A 17,603-nucleotide genomic window follows, 5' to 3' on the forward strand; every position below is an offset into this window, starting at 1 on the left:
TAGAATGACACAGTAGGATGAAATGGGGCTGGTCACCTCCCAATATCACTGGAAAAATGAGTCAACTCTGCCACCTAGTGGCCGAGTGTGTATTTTCACACTATAGAGCAGCTGAGAAGTGCTCTGACACACCTGTAGCTGATTGGGGAGCTGAACGAGAAGCACAATCAGAGAAAAGGGACTATGCTCGTGCCCCTGCTGCAGGAACACTGGGCAGTTTGGACCGGTGTCCTCTGCACCGGGTTGGACTTGCTTTCATTTCATGCTGCTCAGTGTTGCAGGTGTGAAATGTGGACCTGAGTCGAGACACAAGCTGCTGTGTTTTGTTCCAGTTGTTAACACCCAGGCAGTAAGTCACACCCAGAACCAGTCTTGGTCCTTCTAATAACGCCTCCAAGCTTCAGACATTTTGGGCTGTGAACATAATAAAGTGTTTTCTGACTTGTTAAACCTAGCTTGTATAGTTTTGTCCTCTGTGGGTTGACAGAAGTCAGAATCAAGCTGAGCTGATGCTTCCAGCCTTGGTCAGTTTCAATGGCTTGAACATATTGGAAATGAAAGTAACATTGATTACATATGAAACTTTGAGTAACTTGATATAATTTCATAACTTTCTTAACTTCATATAATTTATTGACCCAATGTGAGATTTAACTTTACAAATGCACAGAGCATAGAGTGAGATGAACTTCTCAACAAAACAAACTAAACCCGCCACTATTTCAGAAAAACAAGAGTCTTTGCTGTGCTCACATCACTCTCTGTACCCTCAGGATCACAGATCCAGCTGAAAGCTGCCTGGAGCAAGATGGCCGCCAGTGATGCTGTATGAAACTCTGCCATGAAGCATGTGGCCTCTAGATACAATTCTATGGCGTTACACAGTAAAGACATAGGCATAGGTAGAGGAAGTCACACACCCCACCAGAGCAAGACTCAGTGATTCGGACATAAGAACTGTAGTGTCGAGCAGCAACTTGTAAGATGAGGCAGACAACTGCTCATGTTCTACCAAAGCTTTTTATTCCATATGCACTCCAGGATCAGTTACACACAGTATGGCGGCTCGCAGGACCAAGGTCACTCCCCCAGCAACCCCCCTGGCTCACGGTCCAACCACGAATAAACAAAGTAACAGAAAATGAACACAGAACACCAAAAGCAAGTCTAACAAAAGCAGCTAATAATGAAAGGAAGCAATAGAAAATGCAAATAAACATGCTAGCGGCGACGAATGGCGCAACATAAACCAGCCCATCATGCTCCGCAGCATGTGGAGCGCAACAGCGACCCCTCGGGTCGCTACAGGATGAAATTGCTGTTACTTCAGATCACTAACACAGTGTTTTTAAACATTAATATTTCAGTAAACACATGCTTGAAAATAAAATATTTTTTTTTCTCTTCTCATTACTTAAATGTGTCTTCTTTTCCTCTCTAACAATGCATTCTTTCTCTTTACCCTTTAGACTTCCCTTTTTTTTTTTCCAAACAAATCACAGTGCAACAACATTACTGTACACGACCAGTCAATAAAATCTCCAGCACTCAGCACTTCTATTTACAATAGTCCTTCAGATATGCAGGTGTTTCAACCTGGCGTCCAGACCTGGTAGTAACAGTGGTATTACTGCCTTGCTCAGCTGGCACCTCAGTCTGTGTTTTAGTTGTCATCTTTGTATGTGTCCGTGGAGTAGAATGGCTGTGGTCATGTCTGAGACGGTTTCTCTCCAAGACACCACCAGACCCCAGTTCCACCTCACAGGTCTGAGCACTTTTGCAGCTATTCCAGATTTTGTAAGGATCAAAAGGTTGGACTCAGACACTGTCTCCTGCTTTAGGCTGAATCCCATTTCACCCCTTAGCCCTCCCCCTTGGCCCTACCCCTCTCCGTTTTGCGTGTTCACGTGGAGGGGTAGGGGTGTCCTGATTGTCATTATGACGGAGGGGTAGCGGGAAGGGGTAGGGCTATTCACCCCTCCAAACGGAGATTCTCCCGAGGCACACTTCAAACGGAGGGGTATGATCCAGTGGTGGCCGGTGGCGAGGGGCGGCGGCGGGAGCGCTTCTTTTCACCGCGAGTGGCGGGCGGGGTTAGTTCACTTCCACATTGGCGGAAGCGCTCGTTTACTCTCCCGCGCAAGAATTAGTCCATGTCCTCCTACTCAAAAGTCTCTGGGCTGGGCTTGTGCGGAGGCCTTGACTTGGAGCGTTCCGATGATCCAGTACAGCCAAGTATGGCTCTTGACCTGCAGCTGCGGCTTTCTGCATGAGTCGTTCAGCTGTTTTGACTGCAGACTCGGCCTTCCCATTGCTTTGTGGGTATCCAGGTGAAGATGTACGGTGTTCAAATTCTCGCTTTTGGTGAAATGTTTTGAATTCATATAATGTATACTTAGGTCCATTGTCAGAAATCAGCACATCTGGAATCCCCTGACTTGCAAAATGTGCTTTCAGCTTGTGGATTACTGTGGTACTCTTTGTGTCTGGTAGACGGTCAACTTCCCAGAAGTTAGAATAATAGTCCACATTTACCATATAGTCCTTGTTATGCCATGAAAACAGATCAGTTCCTACTTTGGACCAGATCCTGTAGGAAACATCATGGAGCTGCAAGGTCTCTTTTTGGGGTCAACTTACCTGCAGATTTGAAAATGAAGTTCTTTATCTGTTCATTCATGCCCTGCCAGTATACACACTCACATACTCTTCTGAGACATCCTTCGACTCCCAGATGTGATGAGTGTATACGGCGGGTGAGGTCGTCTCTGAGTGTCGGGGATAACTGCTCTTTCTCCCCTGAACATGATGCCGTCCTGGAAGCACAGCTCATCCTGATCAGCAAAATAGTGTTGAATATCTTGTTCTCTGGTCTCTTTTGTTCTTTGGTCTGTTCCCAACCTGTCAGGATCAGCTTTATCCCTCTTTTCAACTTGGCGTCTTCTGCCGTAGCATCACGGATGGCAGACAGTCTTTCCACAGAAATAGGCAGGTAGGTTAACATGTTGACAGTCTCTAGTTCTGACTCTGTTTCTCCCTGATAAGTATCAGGTAAGAATGCTCTGCTCAGTGTGTCGGCTAACAGCACATCTCTACCTGGCACATATGTCATATCAATGTGGTATTTCAGCAATCTGAGTAACATTCTGATTGGTGGCTTTCTCACAATGTTTTCAGTGGTTCATGGTCACTCTGCACTGTCACCTTTCCACTATATGTATACTGGTGGAACTTTTCCATTCCAAATGGAATGACCACACACAGCCCTGCCTTTCTTCTCTTTCTCATGTTTCTAGTGTCAGAGGATCTGTCAGATAACCATTTGTTTTTATTATTGATGTTGGATTGTCTTAAAGAGCCTTGATGTTGTTTCTTATCAAATCACTTAATTTACATTTTTTTAACACTTTTACTAGGTAAAACCAATTTACTGAATGAAATGCCTTCTCGGCGTCTCAACTAGTAAACACAGCCTTCTCTTTAAGTTTTTGTATGTGGCCCATTCTGTGTAGAATCCATCTAATGTTGTCCTGAGTTTGTCTTTGATTAATATATCCTGTTTGGTCAAAATTTGCAAGATTTGGGAAAATATTTTTCATCCTTTTTGACATTATTGAGGTATAAATACGATAATCCACACTGAGAATTGAAATAGATCTATATGACCATTTTGTGATTCTTTCAATGAAAAAAAAAACCCTGGCTCAAAAAAGGTTGAAAAATACAGGAACCAATGACTGGAGCCTCTCTGGACTTTTCCTTTCAGGCAGAGGTTTTTAACATGCTCTGCTCCTCACTGCTCCCCTGAAAGACAAAGAAAGACAAAGAATCCTCTGTTAGTGGGATTCAATCCACTTTTCACCTGGAATCCATGTTTGTGTCCACACAGCAGATCAAACAGAGAGAAATGTGTCCAAAGTCTTCAATCCAAACACCACATGTTCATGACATGTCACATCTGGAGCTGGACTGGAGTGTTGGAGACTACGGCCTGATTTCTGACAGGATTCACTGGATGGACTCACTTTCTTCACGGCTGGATCTTCTCCTGATGAAGAGGTTTCATTGGCTGGAAAACAAAGAGCAAAACTTTTTGGAAACACATGAAACATGTTCCAAAGCAAGAAGTCAGCCTGAAGGCAGAAACAACAGAAAGGAACATCAAACAACACTGAAACATCCTGATGAAAGGAAATAGGAAAGTACTCATTGTTAGTGGCTCTGAACCCTGAAAAACAGCAGGAGAAAGAGGGAGGAGGTTACCATGACGACCACTCTTTTCCACTCCAAACCCTCCTTCAGGTTCAACACACACACATCAATGATCCTGATGAGGAAAGGAGAGTTTCTACTTTACCTTTCAGTCGTTTCTTTAAGTAAAAGATGAGTCCAATGAAGCAGCCTGCCAGGACGACCAGAACAGCAACAACAACTCCTCCAGCAACAAGTCCAGGGTGAAGTCCTGCAGAGAAACAGCTGCTCAGTGAGGAGTGTCTCTGTTTCCATCATCTAGATTCCAGATGGATTGTCAGAGGTCGTCTCCCCTGATCAATAATCTTCTCCTGCCTCATAGAAACAGCAGAAGCAGCGGATTGTGTTATCAGAGCAGATTCTTCCTTCTTCAGATGAGCTCCTCAGACACAGAGTCACGGAATGATGTGAGCAGAAAACAGGAATTCAGAGAATCAAAACCAAAACAAGCAGAAAAACTGGACGGTGGTGAGAAATGAAGTGAAATGAAGAGTCTCTGACCTCCATCATTTGTCTTCCAGTCGGTCCTGATGTCCCGTTTGTCCAGTCTCTTGGAGACTTCCTGTCCTCCAGCCAGATGAAACACACAGCTGTACCTCCCCCAGTCTTCATCTTGGAGCCCTGAAAGATCCAGATCAACGCTCATCTGGAAGCTCCCGTCATGGTTGGGGAGGATCTCTCCTCTGACCACGTCCTCATGGAGCTCCTCCTCGTCTTTCTTCCAGAACAAGTCGGCTCTGTCGGGGTAGAAACCTGTAGCGTGGCAGGTGAGCGGAGAGGAGGGAGTCTTCTGGAGGAGAGACACTGAGGGAAGATCTGGAGAACAAGCAGGAAGACACTTCACTCTTTACTGGATTCTTCTCTACGCTCTTTCTCTCTCATGTCAGCCACTGCAGCCAGGAAGAGACGGGCCATGGAAAGAGGGATGAAAGAAGGCCAGATGGAGAGAGGAGAGGAGATGCTGAGAGCAACATGAAAGAAGAGAAGCTGAGAGACAAACTCCAAACATTTTACCTTTTCTCATCAGTGAGCTCCGACCAAACTCCACATACTTCTTCAGCCAATCAACACATTCTGTGGTCAGGTAGTGCTTCCAATAAGCCAATTCTGCTTTGTTATTTTCCCACTTGTGTTTGGAGGGAACAGCCTGTTGAACTGGAGCGATCCATGTTTCTGTCTTCAGGTCCAGAATGATGAAATCTTCTCCATCGTAACCGTGTCGATCATATCCTTTCACTTCATCAGTTTCATCGTCCCATTCACAACCGTACATCCTCTGGATGACATGAACACCTGAGAGACACACACACACACACACACACACACACACACACACACACACACACACACACACACACACACACACACACACACACACACAGTGAGTGAGTGTAGGTGTGTGATCAGGACTCTGACTGGAATCTTCACTTCTGGCTGCATCTCAACTCTTGATGGATTTCTTCTGGATTCAGCTCCATGTTGACGCGTCGCAGCTTTTTCATCATCAATCAGTGGTTTGGATTCATTCAGCAACTTTGTTCAGTGTGGAACTGAAGACAAAGTCAATGAAGTGAGGTTCTGAATGGCTGCAGTCAAATGTTTGGACACTTTGTTGAGTCCAACAAACAGTGAAAAGTCTTTTTTTTTTGTGATCAAATGTTTTTTATTTAACAAAAACAGAAACAGTCAAAGACATGAATTGACCGTACAACCAAAACATTTTGTTGTTAGTGACTGACTGTAGCAAGTAATAACATAAAATAATAAAATTATTTAAGAATAAAAAAATATATATATAATAAAAATAAATAAATAAATAATAATAAATAAAAATAACAATAAATAAATAAACACAAAACCAGGGCACCACCCCCCCCACCCCACAAACAACACTCACACTAGCACGCTCTTACAAAACTAGTGACACCACAAAGTCTCTGATAAACTTCTTGAGCGCACACACACATACACACAACATATACACATACATGAAAATTCAATTCAGGGGAAACAGGAAATCAACAGTCTGGACAAGTGAGGAGAAAGCTCAACTCACAAACTCTTTCAGCGAGTCAGCTACTCTGTTCCAGTTGTTTATGGTAGCTTCACCCGCACCATTGACTCTGGCAGTTGATAATTCCAAGTAAACTCCATCAGGGAAAGTGAGGGCCCATTGCCTGATGGTGAGTGGATGGGGAGGCTTCCATCTAACTGCAACCAGTTTCTTGGCAGCTGTTAGGCCAGCTAGGACAGTGCGTTTTTTGATCTTGGAAATATTTATTTCTGACAAATCAATTAACAAAAGGACTGATATAGACACTGGAATAGTTACTAACACTAATTCTGATAACTTGACTGCCACTTCAGACCAGAATTGTGAGACCGGAGGACAGTCCCAAAACATATGTAAAAAAGTACCATGGACTTTCAAAGGGCATAAGCTACACAAAGGATCAGCTATCAGCTTCATACAGTGGAGTTTGCGGGGGGTCAAATATGTTCTGTGTATATAGTTGAAATGAATTTGCTGATGGTCTGGGTTACAGGAAGCCTCTTTAATATGTGTCCAAACTTGTGACCAAGAAAAATCTGAGTTCAAATTAGGACAGTCACGCCTCCATATTCTGTCAAGAGGAAGTTCAGTGTAGGAAGCCTTCAGGAGAAATTAATATAATACAGACACTGGTCCTCTATTCTTACAACGAGTAAGAATTAATTTGTGTAAAGGATGTACAGGTAATGCTTGTTGCATCGGGGCACCATGTGCCTGTAACGAAGATCTAAGTTGAAGATAGAAAAAGAAAGATTGTGTTGGAACATTATACCGATCTCTTATGTCCTGAAATGAACACAGCCCAGCATCAGAATAAATGTCATTCAAAGTGCGAATATTACTATTAATCCAGGCAGATCGTGACACATATCTACCTCCAATCAAGAGACCAGAGTTGTTATAGAGTGGTGTACGGGTGTGCCACTTACAGGAGATTTTACAGTGAAGCTCAACAGCACGCTATGTCTGAATAAGTTGTGATACAATTGGGCCAAAGCGTAAGCGGCATTGTTTATTGGATAGATTAGCAAAAAGAACCTCCTGCAAGCTCCAGGGTCTAACACAATTTTCTTCCAGCTTGCGCCAGGAGACTGAAGCATCTGTGTTATGCCACACCAGTACTGGTCTAAGCACAAACGACCAAAGTAATATTTAAAGTTTGGCACGGATAGGCCACCGCTATCTATTCCTCTCTGTATTGTGGATCGTTTGAGGTGTGGGCGCTTCCTGTTCCAGATAAACCGGGAGATAGCAGAATTTATCTTATTCCAATAGTTCACAGGAGGCGAGAGGGGAATCATTGAGCTGATAAAATTTATCCTGGGCAGGATGTTCATTTTAACTATAGAGACACGAGCTCTGAGGGAGTTGGGAAGGCTGATCCACCTGTCCAACTCTGCTTGGATTCTATTTAGTGTTTGTGTGTAGTTATAAGTTACCGTACGGTTCAGAGATGGGAAAATTTGTATTCCGAGGTACTTAAAATCCTGTAAAACTGGAATTCCAGATGGAAATTGCAACGTTTTAGCCGAGTCATTAAGAGGGAGCAGTGCAGATTTTGTCCAATTGATCTTAAAGCCTGAGAGAGAACTAAATTCTTCACAGATGAATAATAAATTAGGTAGAGATTGCAGAGGCTTCTCCATAAATACCAGCACATCATCAGCATATAATGATAGGTGATGCTGAGTATCGTTAACTGAAATTGGGCGCACAGAGCAGGACTGACGAATCATTTGAGCAAGTGGCTCAAGCGAGAGTGCAAACAGTGCCGGGCTCAAGGGACAGCCCTGTCGGGATGATCTGGTGACTGGGAACAATGCAGAGGAAAGTTGACCGGTGAGCACCAAGGCTGAGGGATTTGAGTACAGAACCTTCACCATCTGAATAAAGCTGTTACCAAAACCCATTTTTTCCAAGACCGCCCACAAAAACGACCACTCAAGCCTATCGAATGCTTTCATGGCATCAAGTGAAAGCACTGCAGTTGGTTCTTTTTTGTCTGTAGATGCATCAATTATATGTAGAAGACGTCTGACATTGTCTGAAGCTAACCTCGACTTTATAAAACCAGTCTGATCGCAGCTGACTAATGTTGACATGTAGTTCTGAATGCATCTGGCCAGCACCTTGGCATATATTTTAAGATCTGCATTTAATAAACTGAGCGGTCTATAACTACTGCAGTCTACAGGGTCCTTGTCTTTCTTAAGGAGTAAGGATATTAGGGCTATGTTGACGTCCCTTGAAAAACTGCCTTTGCCTATAGAAGTCATAATCATGTCAAGGAGTAGCGGCCCTAGCTCATCCCAGAATTCCACATATACTTCAGGGGGAATTCCATCAAACCCTGGTGACTTATTTCTCTGCATGTCAAAAGCCGCAGCTTTAAGTTCTTCCAATGAAATGGGCAAATCAATTCGAGCAGAGTCTATTACTGGTAATTGTGGTAAATCTAATTGACTAAGGAAGGTCCGACACTTATCTTCATCCAGGTGAATCTCTGATTGGTATAAATTAGCATAAAACGTACGAAAAGTTTCATTCACCTGCTTAGGATCTGTCACAATTTGGCCTGTTGTAGATCTAACAGATGGAATTTCAGCAAAGTGCTCGTTGGTCCTAATTTTGGAGGCCAGGAGGTGACTGGGTCGAGATCCCTGAAAGTAGTAATGCTGCCTGGTCCTATGTATCAAAAACTCCGACTCTTGTTTTAAAATGTTATTAATTTCTCTTTTAAGGACCTCACGCTGGGATTCGGTTTGTTGAGAGTAATTACTTTGTAAGGCTGCATCTGTTTTAGCCAGGTCAGCTTCTAAAGTTTGTAATTTGGCCGTTCTAGCTTTACGCAAGGATGAAGCGAAGCAAATGGCATTACTTCGTATAAAACCTTTAACCGCATTCCATAAAATTCTTGAGTCATCGACAGAGCCTAAATTAAATTCCAAAAACTCCTTTAAGTGGGAAAGAACCTGAGACTTATAATTATCATTCTTTAACAGGGTGATATTAAACCGCCATCTAGCTGCACGCTTAGACAGACAGCTCAATGTTACACTACATAACACTCCTTTGTGATCTGATAAAGCAATAGGTAACATGGAGGCATCATTAATTTTCTGAAAAAGTTGTGGTGAAGTAAAGAGAAAATCTATTCGAGAGAATGATTTATGCCTGGCTGAGAAAAAGGAGTAATCCCTCAGTGTTGGGTTGACAGAATGCCATACATCTATTAAACCAAGAGTCTCGACCCAGGAATGTAAAGCTGCAGTTGCTAATTGTTGATCCTTTGAGGCATTTGAACTAGATCGGTCATTTGAGTGCCAAACTGCATTCATATCGGCCCCTATTATGAATGAATATTCAGACAGTTCTAACATTTTCTGTGTGAGAATGTCATAAAAAGCCTTGTCATATTTGTTTGGAGCATACGCGGAAACAATGGCTACTTTCCTCCCAAATAGTTCAACCTTGGCCACTGCAATCCTTCCCGCAGTGTCCGCCCATACATCCAGCACCTTTATTTTGAGAGTGCGCTTACAAACAATGGCTACTCCTTTACACTTTAACTCAGCCGAAGAGGATGCAATTGTGTGATAAAATCTGTTGGCCATGCGATTGGAGTCTCCTTAGAAGGTGTGTCTCTTGTAATAAAGCCAGATCAATTTTACGTCGATGCATAAAAGTAAGAGCACTCGTCCTTTTGTGTGGTTTATTTAACCCATCACAATTCCAAACCAAAATAGACAACTCACCCATCAGTGCTTGTTAACATCAAAATAACTGACCATATGTGTGACATTAACATATAGTTTAAAGACCAGATCCTGTTTTCCACTGTATAATAAAAACAAACACGCACACACACACACACACACACACACACACACACACACACACACACACACACACACACACACACACACGCACACACACACACATCCTCTCCCTTCCCATTATCCCCTGATGGTGCCAGATGACCAACAAAAAGCATGAAACCAAATAAACAATAAGGTTAAAATTAACTACACTAAAATGAAAAACAAACCTCAATTTTGATCCGTGATCTAGTATGGATATGGGCTGCAAAGAATCAAACCCAGCAATTAGCAAACAGAACCGTTGGAATCAGATCAGGCCAAACTGTCTTTTGAAAACTAACTGTGAACATAGGCCCGTATAACAAATATAGACTAGTTAAATTGGCAACATATTGTGCTGAAAAAGACAAAATACATGACCACATCCTGGAGTAACGTGCCGTCAAGCTTTCTCTCCTGCGCGCAGCAGGTGGAAGAAAGACAGTACAACTAAATAGGGAGCAATGCGACTTAAAATGTAGGAAGAAATCGTCCATTATCAGTGCACAGTTTGAATAACATTGTTCTTATTATCCCATAATCTCCGCCAACATAAACAAACAAATTAAAGTAATTAAGGATCATAGCGGTAGTGCACTGGTTAATGTCAAACTACAGGAGTCCCGTCTCTATTACAAAAAAAAAAAAAAAAAAAAAGGGAGGAGAGAAGCCCGACAGCACTGAAAGTTATTTAACAACCCGGTATCCTCAAGGCTGGAGCTCCAGGCGAAATTCAGCACTTCAGTCCCCACACCTGTTAAGATGCGACGGTACAAAGCAGGCATGGTTATTCGGCAGCTCCGCTGGATGGTCCAGGATCCGAGTCATCAATCTCTGCAGCAGGCGGGGTTCGCGGTGTCGGGAGGGAGCTGATGAATTCCTCAGCATCATCAGCGGACTGGAAGATTTCCGTCTTGCCGGCAGCTTTGACTTTCAGTGTGGCGGGATAGAGCAGGAAAAACTCCACTCCTTTATTTCTGGCCATATTCATAGCCTGGGTGAAAGCCTGTCGCCGTTTGACTGTGTGGCCACTGTAGTCAGGTGAGAAACGCACCGGCCGTCCATCCACTACGAGCGGGGATTTCTTGGCAGCGCGAAGGATGAGTTGTCGTGTAGTGTACCGGAGCATATTGAAGATTAGGGTAGGGGGACCTCTGGAGTTCTTTCTGTCGTCGCTGTAAACACGGTGGGCTCGCATGATTTCTCCCTCCATGTTACTCAGAGTGGGGAACCACTTCGGCAGCGATTTCGTGAGGAACTGGACCGCACTGTTCCCTTCAGATCCTGCTGGAAGCCCGATGACGCGGACGTTGCGGCGTCTGCTCCGGTCCTCCAGGTCGGCTAGCTTACGCTGCATCATCTCCAGCGCCGTCTCTTGGTTAGCCAGCTTCCCTCGGTTACTCTCAACATTAGCTCGTATTTTGTCAAGTTCTACGTTGACGCAGCCGACACTCTCATTTAGAGAGAGTAAATCCGCTTGAATGGCTCCTAATTTTGCCTCAGTGTCTTCTGCTACCTGTTGGAGTTTGTCGAAGCGCGCCTCCAAGTATCCACGTTGTTTCTCCAGAACCGCTTCAGCTATGGCCTCCATGTCGGACATTCCTCTCGTCTTCACAGCGAGACCAGTCTCAAATTTCTTACTTGAATCGGCCATTCCGCGTGCACAGCCAGCCGCACGTTCAATTGTAACAGTAAATAACTGATACAACGGTAAAAATCGTTAAAAATGTCAATGCTGGGTTGAGCAGGATCGAGCTAAGCCGCCATCTTGTCCAGCTGATCACGTGACTCAACAGTGAAAAGTCTTGAAGTGAGATGAAGATTGATGTGAGGAAGCAACAGAAACTTTGGATTTCCTCCACTCTGAGCCCGACTTCACAATGCTCTCATGTGATTGCATTTTTTTAACCAGTTAGTTGAAGGCTAATCTAGTTTCTTTAACTAGCTAGCTGAAGTTTATTTATTTTTTTAAATACTTATATTTTCATTGGTGATCTTCCACCAGATTCATATTGGGAGCAGCAGTACATTGAGAATAAATACACACTTCAGGCCAACATTCAAAACAGGCGTTGTCGTTTACTCCACAAAGTTAAAGATAAATATAAACAGTCACTTCCCACTTTATGGACAACAATTTCTTTTGTGTTTTATTTATTTATCTATAAATATAAACTTCAACATGTTCCCTTTTTTATGAAAAGCAAAAAAAAAAAAAAAGAAAAAAGCAAAAAAAAAAATACAGACAAAAAACTCCAAATCAACCAACAAAACTGAACCATTGTTCAAGTGGAAACAGCTGATATGTTCATACAGATTTCCAACCTCCTCATTGTTTTAGTGGATGAGAGAAGTTATTCAAACAAAATTATTCTTAAGTCTCAAATACAATGGGTGCATGTGAGCTATAACACATAAAAGTTATCCTTCTGAAGTCACAAACACATTGTAAGTTTCTCGATTACAAATATTTGATAAACAGCACACTGCTGCCATTCTTGATTTCCTTTTATGTCTGCTGGAAGCCATTTTTTAATCAAAGTTTTCTTTGATGACATTAATAGAATTTCCATTAAGTATTTCTCTGCATGAGTGATGTTTGGGATTTTTAAGCTCAAGTATAAGTACAAGAAATCAAAGGGGATTGATGACTTAAAATCTTTTTCAAGCATCTGTGGATGTCCTGCCAGAATGGAATAACTTTGGGCAGGCCCAGAATAAGTTGCAGTGATCAGCCTCTAAACTGCCACCTACCAGTTCCAATGTGTTGGTGGTGTTCTTTGTTTTTTTTTTTTTTTTAGATTTAAAGAAATTAATCAGATTTTTTGAAATGTTTTCCTCTAATTTTATGAAGAAGTTGTCACTACTGAGCTGGTTTCTTTTTCCCATTTAACATGTGAGGTATTGATATGTTTGTTTACTAGGAATGGCTGAAAAAATCTTGAGACAATTTTTTGAACTGTCAGTGTTAAAGGCCATTTGAAATATATTTAAAATACTATTGACATTTTTCTCATCATTGGCCCTGAGCTACCTGAAGTTTAATCTAGTTCCTTTAATCAGCCAGCTGCAGGTTAACCTGTTCCTTTCCCAGTCTCTTTGTGGTTGGAGCTCTAACAGGACAGAAAATGTCTTTTCTTTGGAGATCTGCTCCATCAGTTGACTTTTCTCTCTGTGTTCTCAGACCACTAAATGAGCAGGAAGTGATGTGACGCTGGCTAACGGATGCTAACGTCACATGCTAAGCAGACGGCGGTAAAGAGCTTCTATCTGATGATGAGGAAGTGACTTCAGCTTCATAGCAGCAGCTGCACTGTGTGAGAACACTGCTGCTGCTGCACAAACACTGAAGAGGACTGAACACAGCTCTGCTCATCTGGAGGATGTGTGTGAAAAAGTGGGATTTGATTTCCACTGGATCTACTGTTTGTTTGGAGAGCTGAGCTCAACTGTCAGCAGACACTGAATCCTGAAGCTGATCAGTCTTTTCCACATGTTTTCATGTCTCGGTGTCTCCTGAGAGCAGCTGCAGATGATCCACACATGAAGGAGAAGCAAACTATTAGTTCTCCAATCAGCTCCAAGAAGAAGAACATCTGGCTTCTCACTCAGTCTCCACAAGAAGGATCCATTTTCACATTCAGAGTGTTGAATGGAGCTGCTGGCTGCTCAACAAGGGAGCTAACGGGCTGCTGACGCTGACTCAGGATCAGTGGGACATATTGATCTGCTTCCTGTCAACAATCAGCAGCCTGAATGGAGTGTGTGAGCATCACACTGAGCTGGGAGAAAGTCTGAGGAGAGAGAGGAATCCAACCCAGGTCCTCCTGCTGTGAGGGGACAGTGCTAACCACTTCACCCTTGCTGCTGCTGCTGCTGCTGACTCAAAGCTCAAAGAACAAGTGACAAACTGGGAGTTTTCATTCAAACTCTGTTTGGAAAAAGTTTGAAGCTGAAAAAAGTTTTCTTTGAATTTCACAAAGCAGCTCTCACATTTCTCTGTGGATCTGCTCTGATTCTACTGGAGGAGGACTGGATCTGACCTGACCAGCTCACTGTGTGTGTGTGTGTGTGTGTGTGTGTGTGTGTGTGTGTGTGTGTGTGTGTGTGTGTGTGTGTGTGTGTGTGGACTCAGTGAAAACAGAAAGTTCAAACCAACCTCCACTTTGGTTGAAGCGCTGCTTCATGATTTCCATGTTTGTTTTGAACCACTGCTGATGAGCCATCAAGATTCCACTGCCCCTCTCCCAGTAGTTTGGATCTTCTTCTGTGACTCTCTTCATCCAGTCCTGTGTGGGAACTTTTCTCCTGGTGTTGCTGTCGTAGTGAGTGATCTGAATTTCATCCACTAGAGTCACAGCCACAAACTCTGGAAAGTTTGGAACATTGGAGGCTCCAGTGTAGAAATACTTGAGAGAGTGAATTTCTGGAAGAAAGAGAAGAGAGTAAATCAATCAATAACATTGACAGTCCAGCCTGATTGGACATTTGCTGTTTCCCTCTGATCTGGCTGCTTCTTCCTTTTCTTGTGTAAAGTGTTGAGCTGCTTTAAAGCCTGAATCCATGAGATTCAAAGAGCATCTCTTCACTCTTTTCTTCACTTCATCTGATTGGAAACACTTGATGAGACCAATCAAAGCTCACTTTCTTCTCATTGATTCAATATTGATTGAAATCACCATTAAATAGTTGTGGCATATTTTGATTTGACTTGATGCTTCTTGGCTTGTTCCTGATGTGCACATGTGCACTGAGACTCATTGGGCTCCTTTCTGAGCTGGAAGGCAGCAGCTGTCACTGCATCATCACTCATCCACTTTCATTTGGTTACTGCTGCAGAGTACTTTATTTTATCAGTCTGCCCCAGGGCAGCTGTGGCTACAATAGCAGCTTACCTCCACCCAGTATGGTGTGAATGGGTGAATGTGATATTGCAGTGTGAAGCGCTTTGGGCTCTGTCAGTGCAGGGTAAAAAGCGCTATACAAGTGTAGTCCATTTACCATTTACCATTTTTAAAGTTGTTTTTACTTTCCCTTTAACAATATCTTTCTGAGATAAGACTTTGAGCTCGTTCTTTAATCCACCATTGAACACATGATTCCATTACATGTAGTTTATGACAGTCCAAAGTTAAAGAGCAATAACTGCATTAAGGAGACATCAAACTCCTCAGGAAACACAGACTCATGCTCTGGACACAAAGCTTGGCTCATGAAGGGATTTCCTTCAAATGACAAGGTTGATTCAACCAACCACATTCCCAGAAGAGATGGAACTTTTCACACATTCTTCATAAAGACTGAAATAAAAAACCTGTATTCTCTGTTTTTCACTCATAAATCATCTGACTGAGCCTGTTTGGTGTGAGATCAGTTGGTATCAGCCTCTTCTACTGAAACCGTTCATGTTTCATTTCGACAGAGTCTGAAAACAAGCATCTCCCACTATGAATGTCTTCTCGGATACAGGGTTTCCAAGCTTTTAGTTTTTAGATAGATGAATCTTTTACGGATTTCAGCCATCGATTACAGGACAGGGAGAGTTCACGTCTACCATGTACAATATGTGTGACAGAGTCAACTGTTCAATTCTGGAAGCAGAAGCTCCAGAAGACAGATGTTGATATGAAGCCGTAAAAATTTGAATAATTAGATGAGGATTAGATGAAAAACAGAGAAAATGACGCATTTTTATAGAATCTGATTCTGTCATTTTAACAGAAAACCAAGCTAACAAATGGTTCCTTGTCCCGTCTTCCTCCTGAGACGCTCCAGGAGAAACAGACACGTAGGAAAGAAATATGTATGGAAAAAAAAAAATAGGATGGAAGAGGAAGAAAATCCAAAATTGGAAATAATGAAGATAAAAATGTGACAGTGAATTAAAAAAGTATCAATAAATAAATAGAATGTCAGATGAAAATAAAATACAGAAACACATAATTTGGAGAAAAGAAACTGTGAAAGTAGAACAATACAGAAATAAATACTGGCGTCAAAGATAATAAGGAAGGAAATACAAAAATGAAAAAAAAAAATCACCAAATAAATATTCTGACGTGAGAATGACAAAAAAAATATGTATTTTCAGTCACATTTTCAGGGTTTTCTCATGAAAAAAAATATTTTGCATGATTTATTGGCACATAAATTTATCTGCTGACCCATTTTTATATTTTTGTATTTATTTGGAATTGTGGCAGTGTTGGTCCTCCATATGAATCAGTGGAGATGTGGAGAAAAAGCTTGAGAATCCTACCTGGAGCCCCGCTGGGGATTCCCAGCAGAAAGAAGAGAGCCAGGAAGAGCTGCATCTTTACATCTCCTCTTTCTTCTTTCAAGATTCAACAACATTTCTTCTTTCTTCTTTTCCCCATTCAAGTACATTTCTACCACCTGGAAAAATAAAAATATTCATTGTTTGTGACAGGAGCGTTCATCCTCCTGAGTCCTGATCTCTTTTCCTCAGAAGAAATGGTGCTGAGGTGCAAAGTTTGCTGTTCTCCCCGGAACAGGAAAGTTACTTGTAAATCAATAACTCAACTGGTTGTTAAGGCTTTGGGTTCAAGGACAGAGAAGAGTTCAAGCTGCTACAGTCCAGACTCCACAGAACTTTCTCTGAAAGATAAATAATAAAGGAAGACAAATAATAATAGACAAGTAGTTTAAAAAATAAAGAAATAAAAAGAAATGGGTAAATAAACTAAATTAATCAAAAAGGCCCGGTGACGATATGGGGAAATTACCGAGGAGCAATAAATGAAATGGAAACTGGTTCATAAAGTGATCAATCATTCACTATGTTCATTCTAATAAATAAAACACTGTGCCAACACAAAAACATGTGTTAAAGCAGAACTATGCAACTTTTTTTTACCTCAATAAATGTGTTTCAGAATCCCTGTGGGGGTAAACAAAGACTTGTTATGGTGATTCGCCTGTCCCTTCACTCTCTCCGGGGTCTGTGTCCTGAAAACAGCGCTTGCAATTTCAGAGGAGCGGACCCGACGACATCTCGCGAGAACAAACCTGCTTTAAGGCATTCATACGGGATTACAAGAATAAAAGCTGTTGGAGTGTGATATCTGTCATTGTGTTGCAATAGACGATCTTTGCATGATGTGTTGATTGGTTCTAATTTCCGTTTGGTAACTGAAAAATAAAGAGGAGTGACACCTCCTCTCGCAGAAGTGAGCGTGAGTGAGTTCGCGCTGAGCTGAAAGCAGCATTTCTCCGAGTGTGTTTGTTTTCCAATAAGACTGAGTGTGCGAGGCAGGCATGTCTGCGACAGAGGGAGCAACCGGAGGAAGTTCCCGGGCAGCGCGAGGAACTGCCGCTGCAGAAGATTTAACAAAAGCGTGTAAAACAAGCATGAAACCCTCGCTAGCGTTATTAACGCCACCCTTAGGTGCTCACGGATGGCAGAACCAAAAAGACAG

General features: G+C 42.3%; 1 protein-coding gene across 1 annotated transcript; it reads right to left on the reverse strand.

Annotated features, from left to right (window-relative positions):
* Positions 1-3,793: 3,793 nt before the first annotated feature.
* Positions 3,794-16,499, reverse strand: LOC115409740 (class I histocompatibility antigen, F10 alpha chain-like). The gene is made up of 6 exons (XM_030121015.1): positions 16,424-16,499; positions 14,324-14,590; positions 5,266-5,544; positions 4,753-5,067; positions 4,358-4,432; positions 3,794-3,804 (listed from the first exon to the last, which is right to left on the reverse strand). Exons 1-6 carry the CDS (start codon positions 16,476-16,478, stop codon positions 3,794-3,796), a joined length of 1,002 nt encoding a protein of 333 aa, XP_029976875.1. The 5' UTR covers positions 16,479-16,499.
* Positions 16,500-17,603: the final 1,104 nt, after the last annotated feature.

This window comes from Salarias fasciatus, chromosome 22 (genome assembly GCF_902148845.1).
Source record: "Salarias fasciatus chromosome 22, fSalaFa1.1, whole genome shotgun sequence".
In the NCBI taxonomy this organism is placed as follows: Eukaryota; Metazoa; Chordata; class Actinopteri; order Blenniiformes; family Blenniidae; genus Salarias; species Salarias fasciatus.

Bases quoted from the DNA above. Each gene is read 5' to 3' on its own strand.
- LOC115409740 (XM_030121015.1), bottom strand. From the start codon at position 16,478: ATGCAGCTCTTCCTGGCTCTCTTCTTTCTGCTGGGAATCCCCAGCGGG. The intron at 5,545-14,323 runs GTTGGTTTGAAC...TGTGTCTCTCAG, and splicing joins GCGCTTCAACCAAAGTGGAG to GTGTTCATGTCATCCAGAGG. The intron at 4,433-4,752 runs GTCAGAGACTCT...TTGCTGGAGGAG, and splicing joins CTGGAAGACAAATGATGGAG to TTGTTGTTGCTGTTCTGGTC.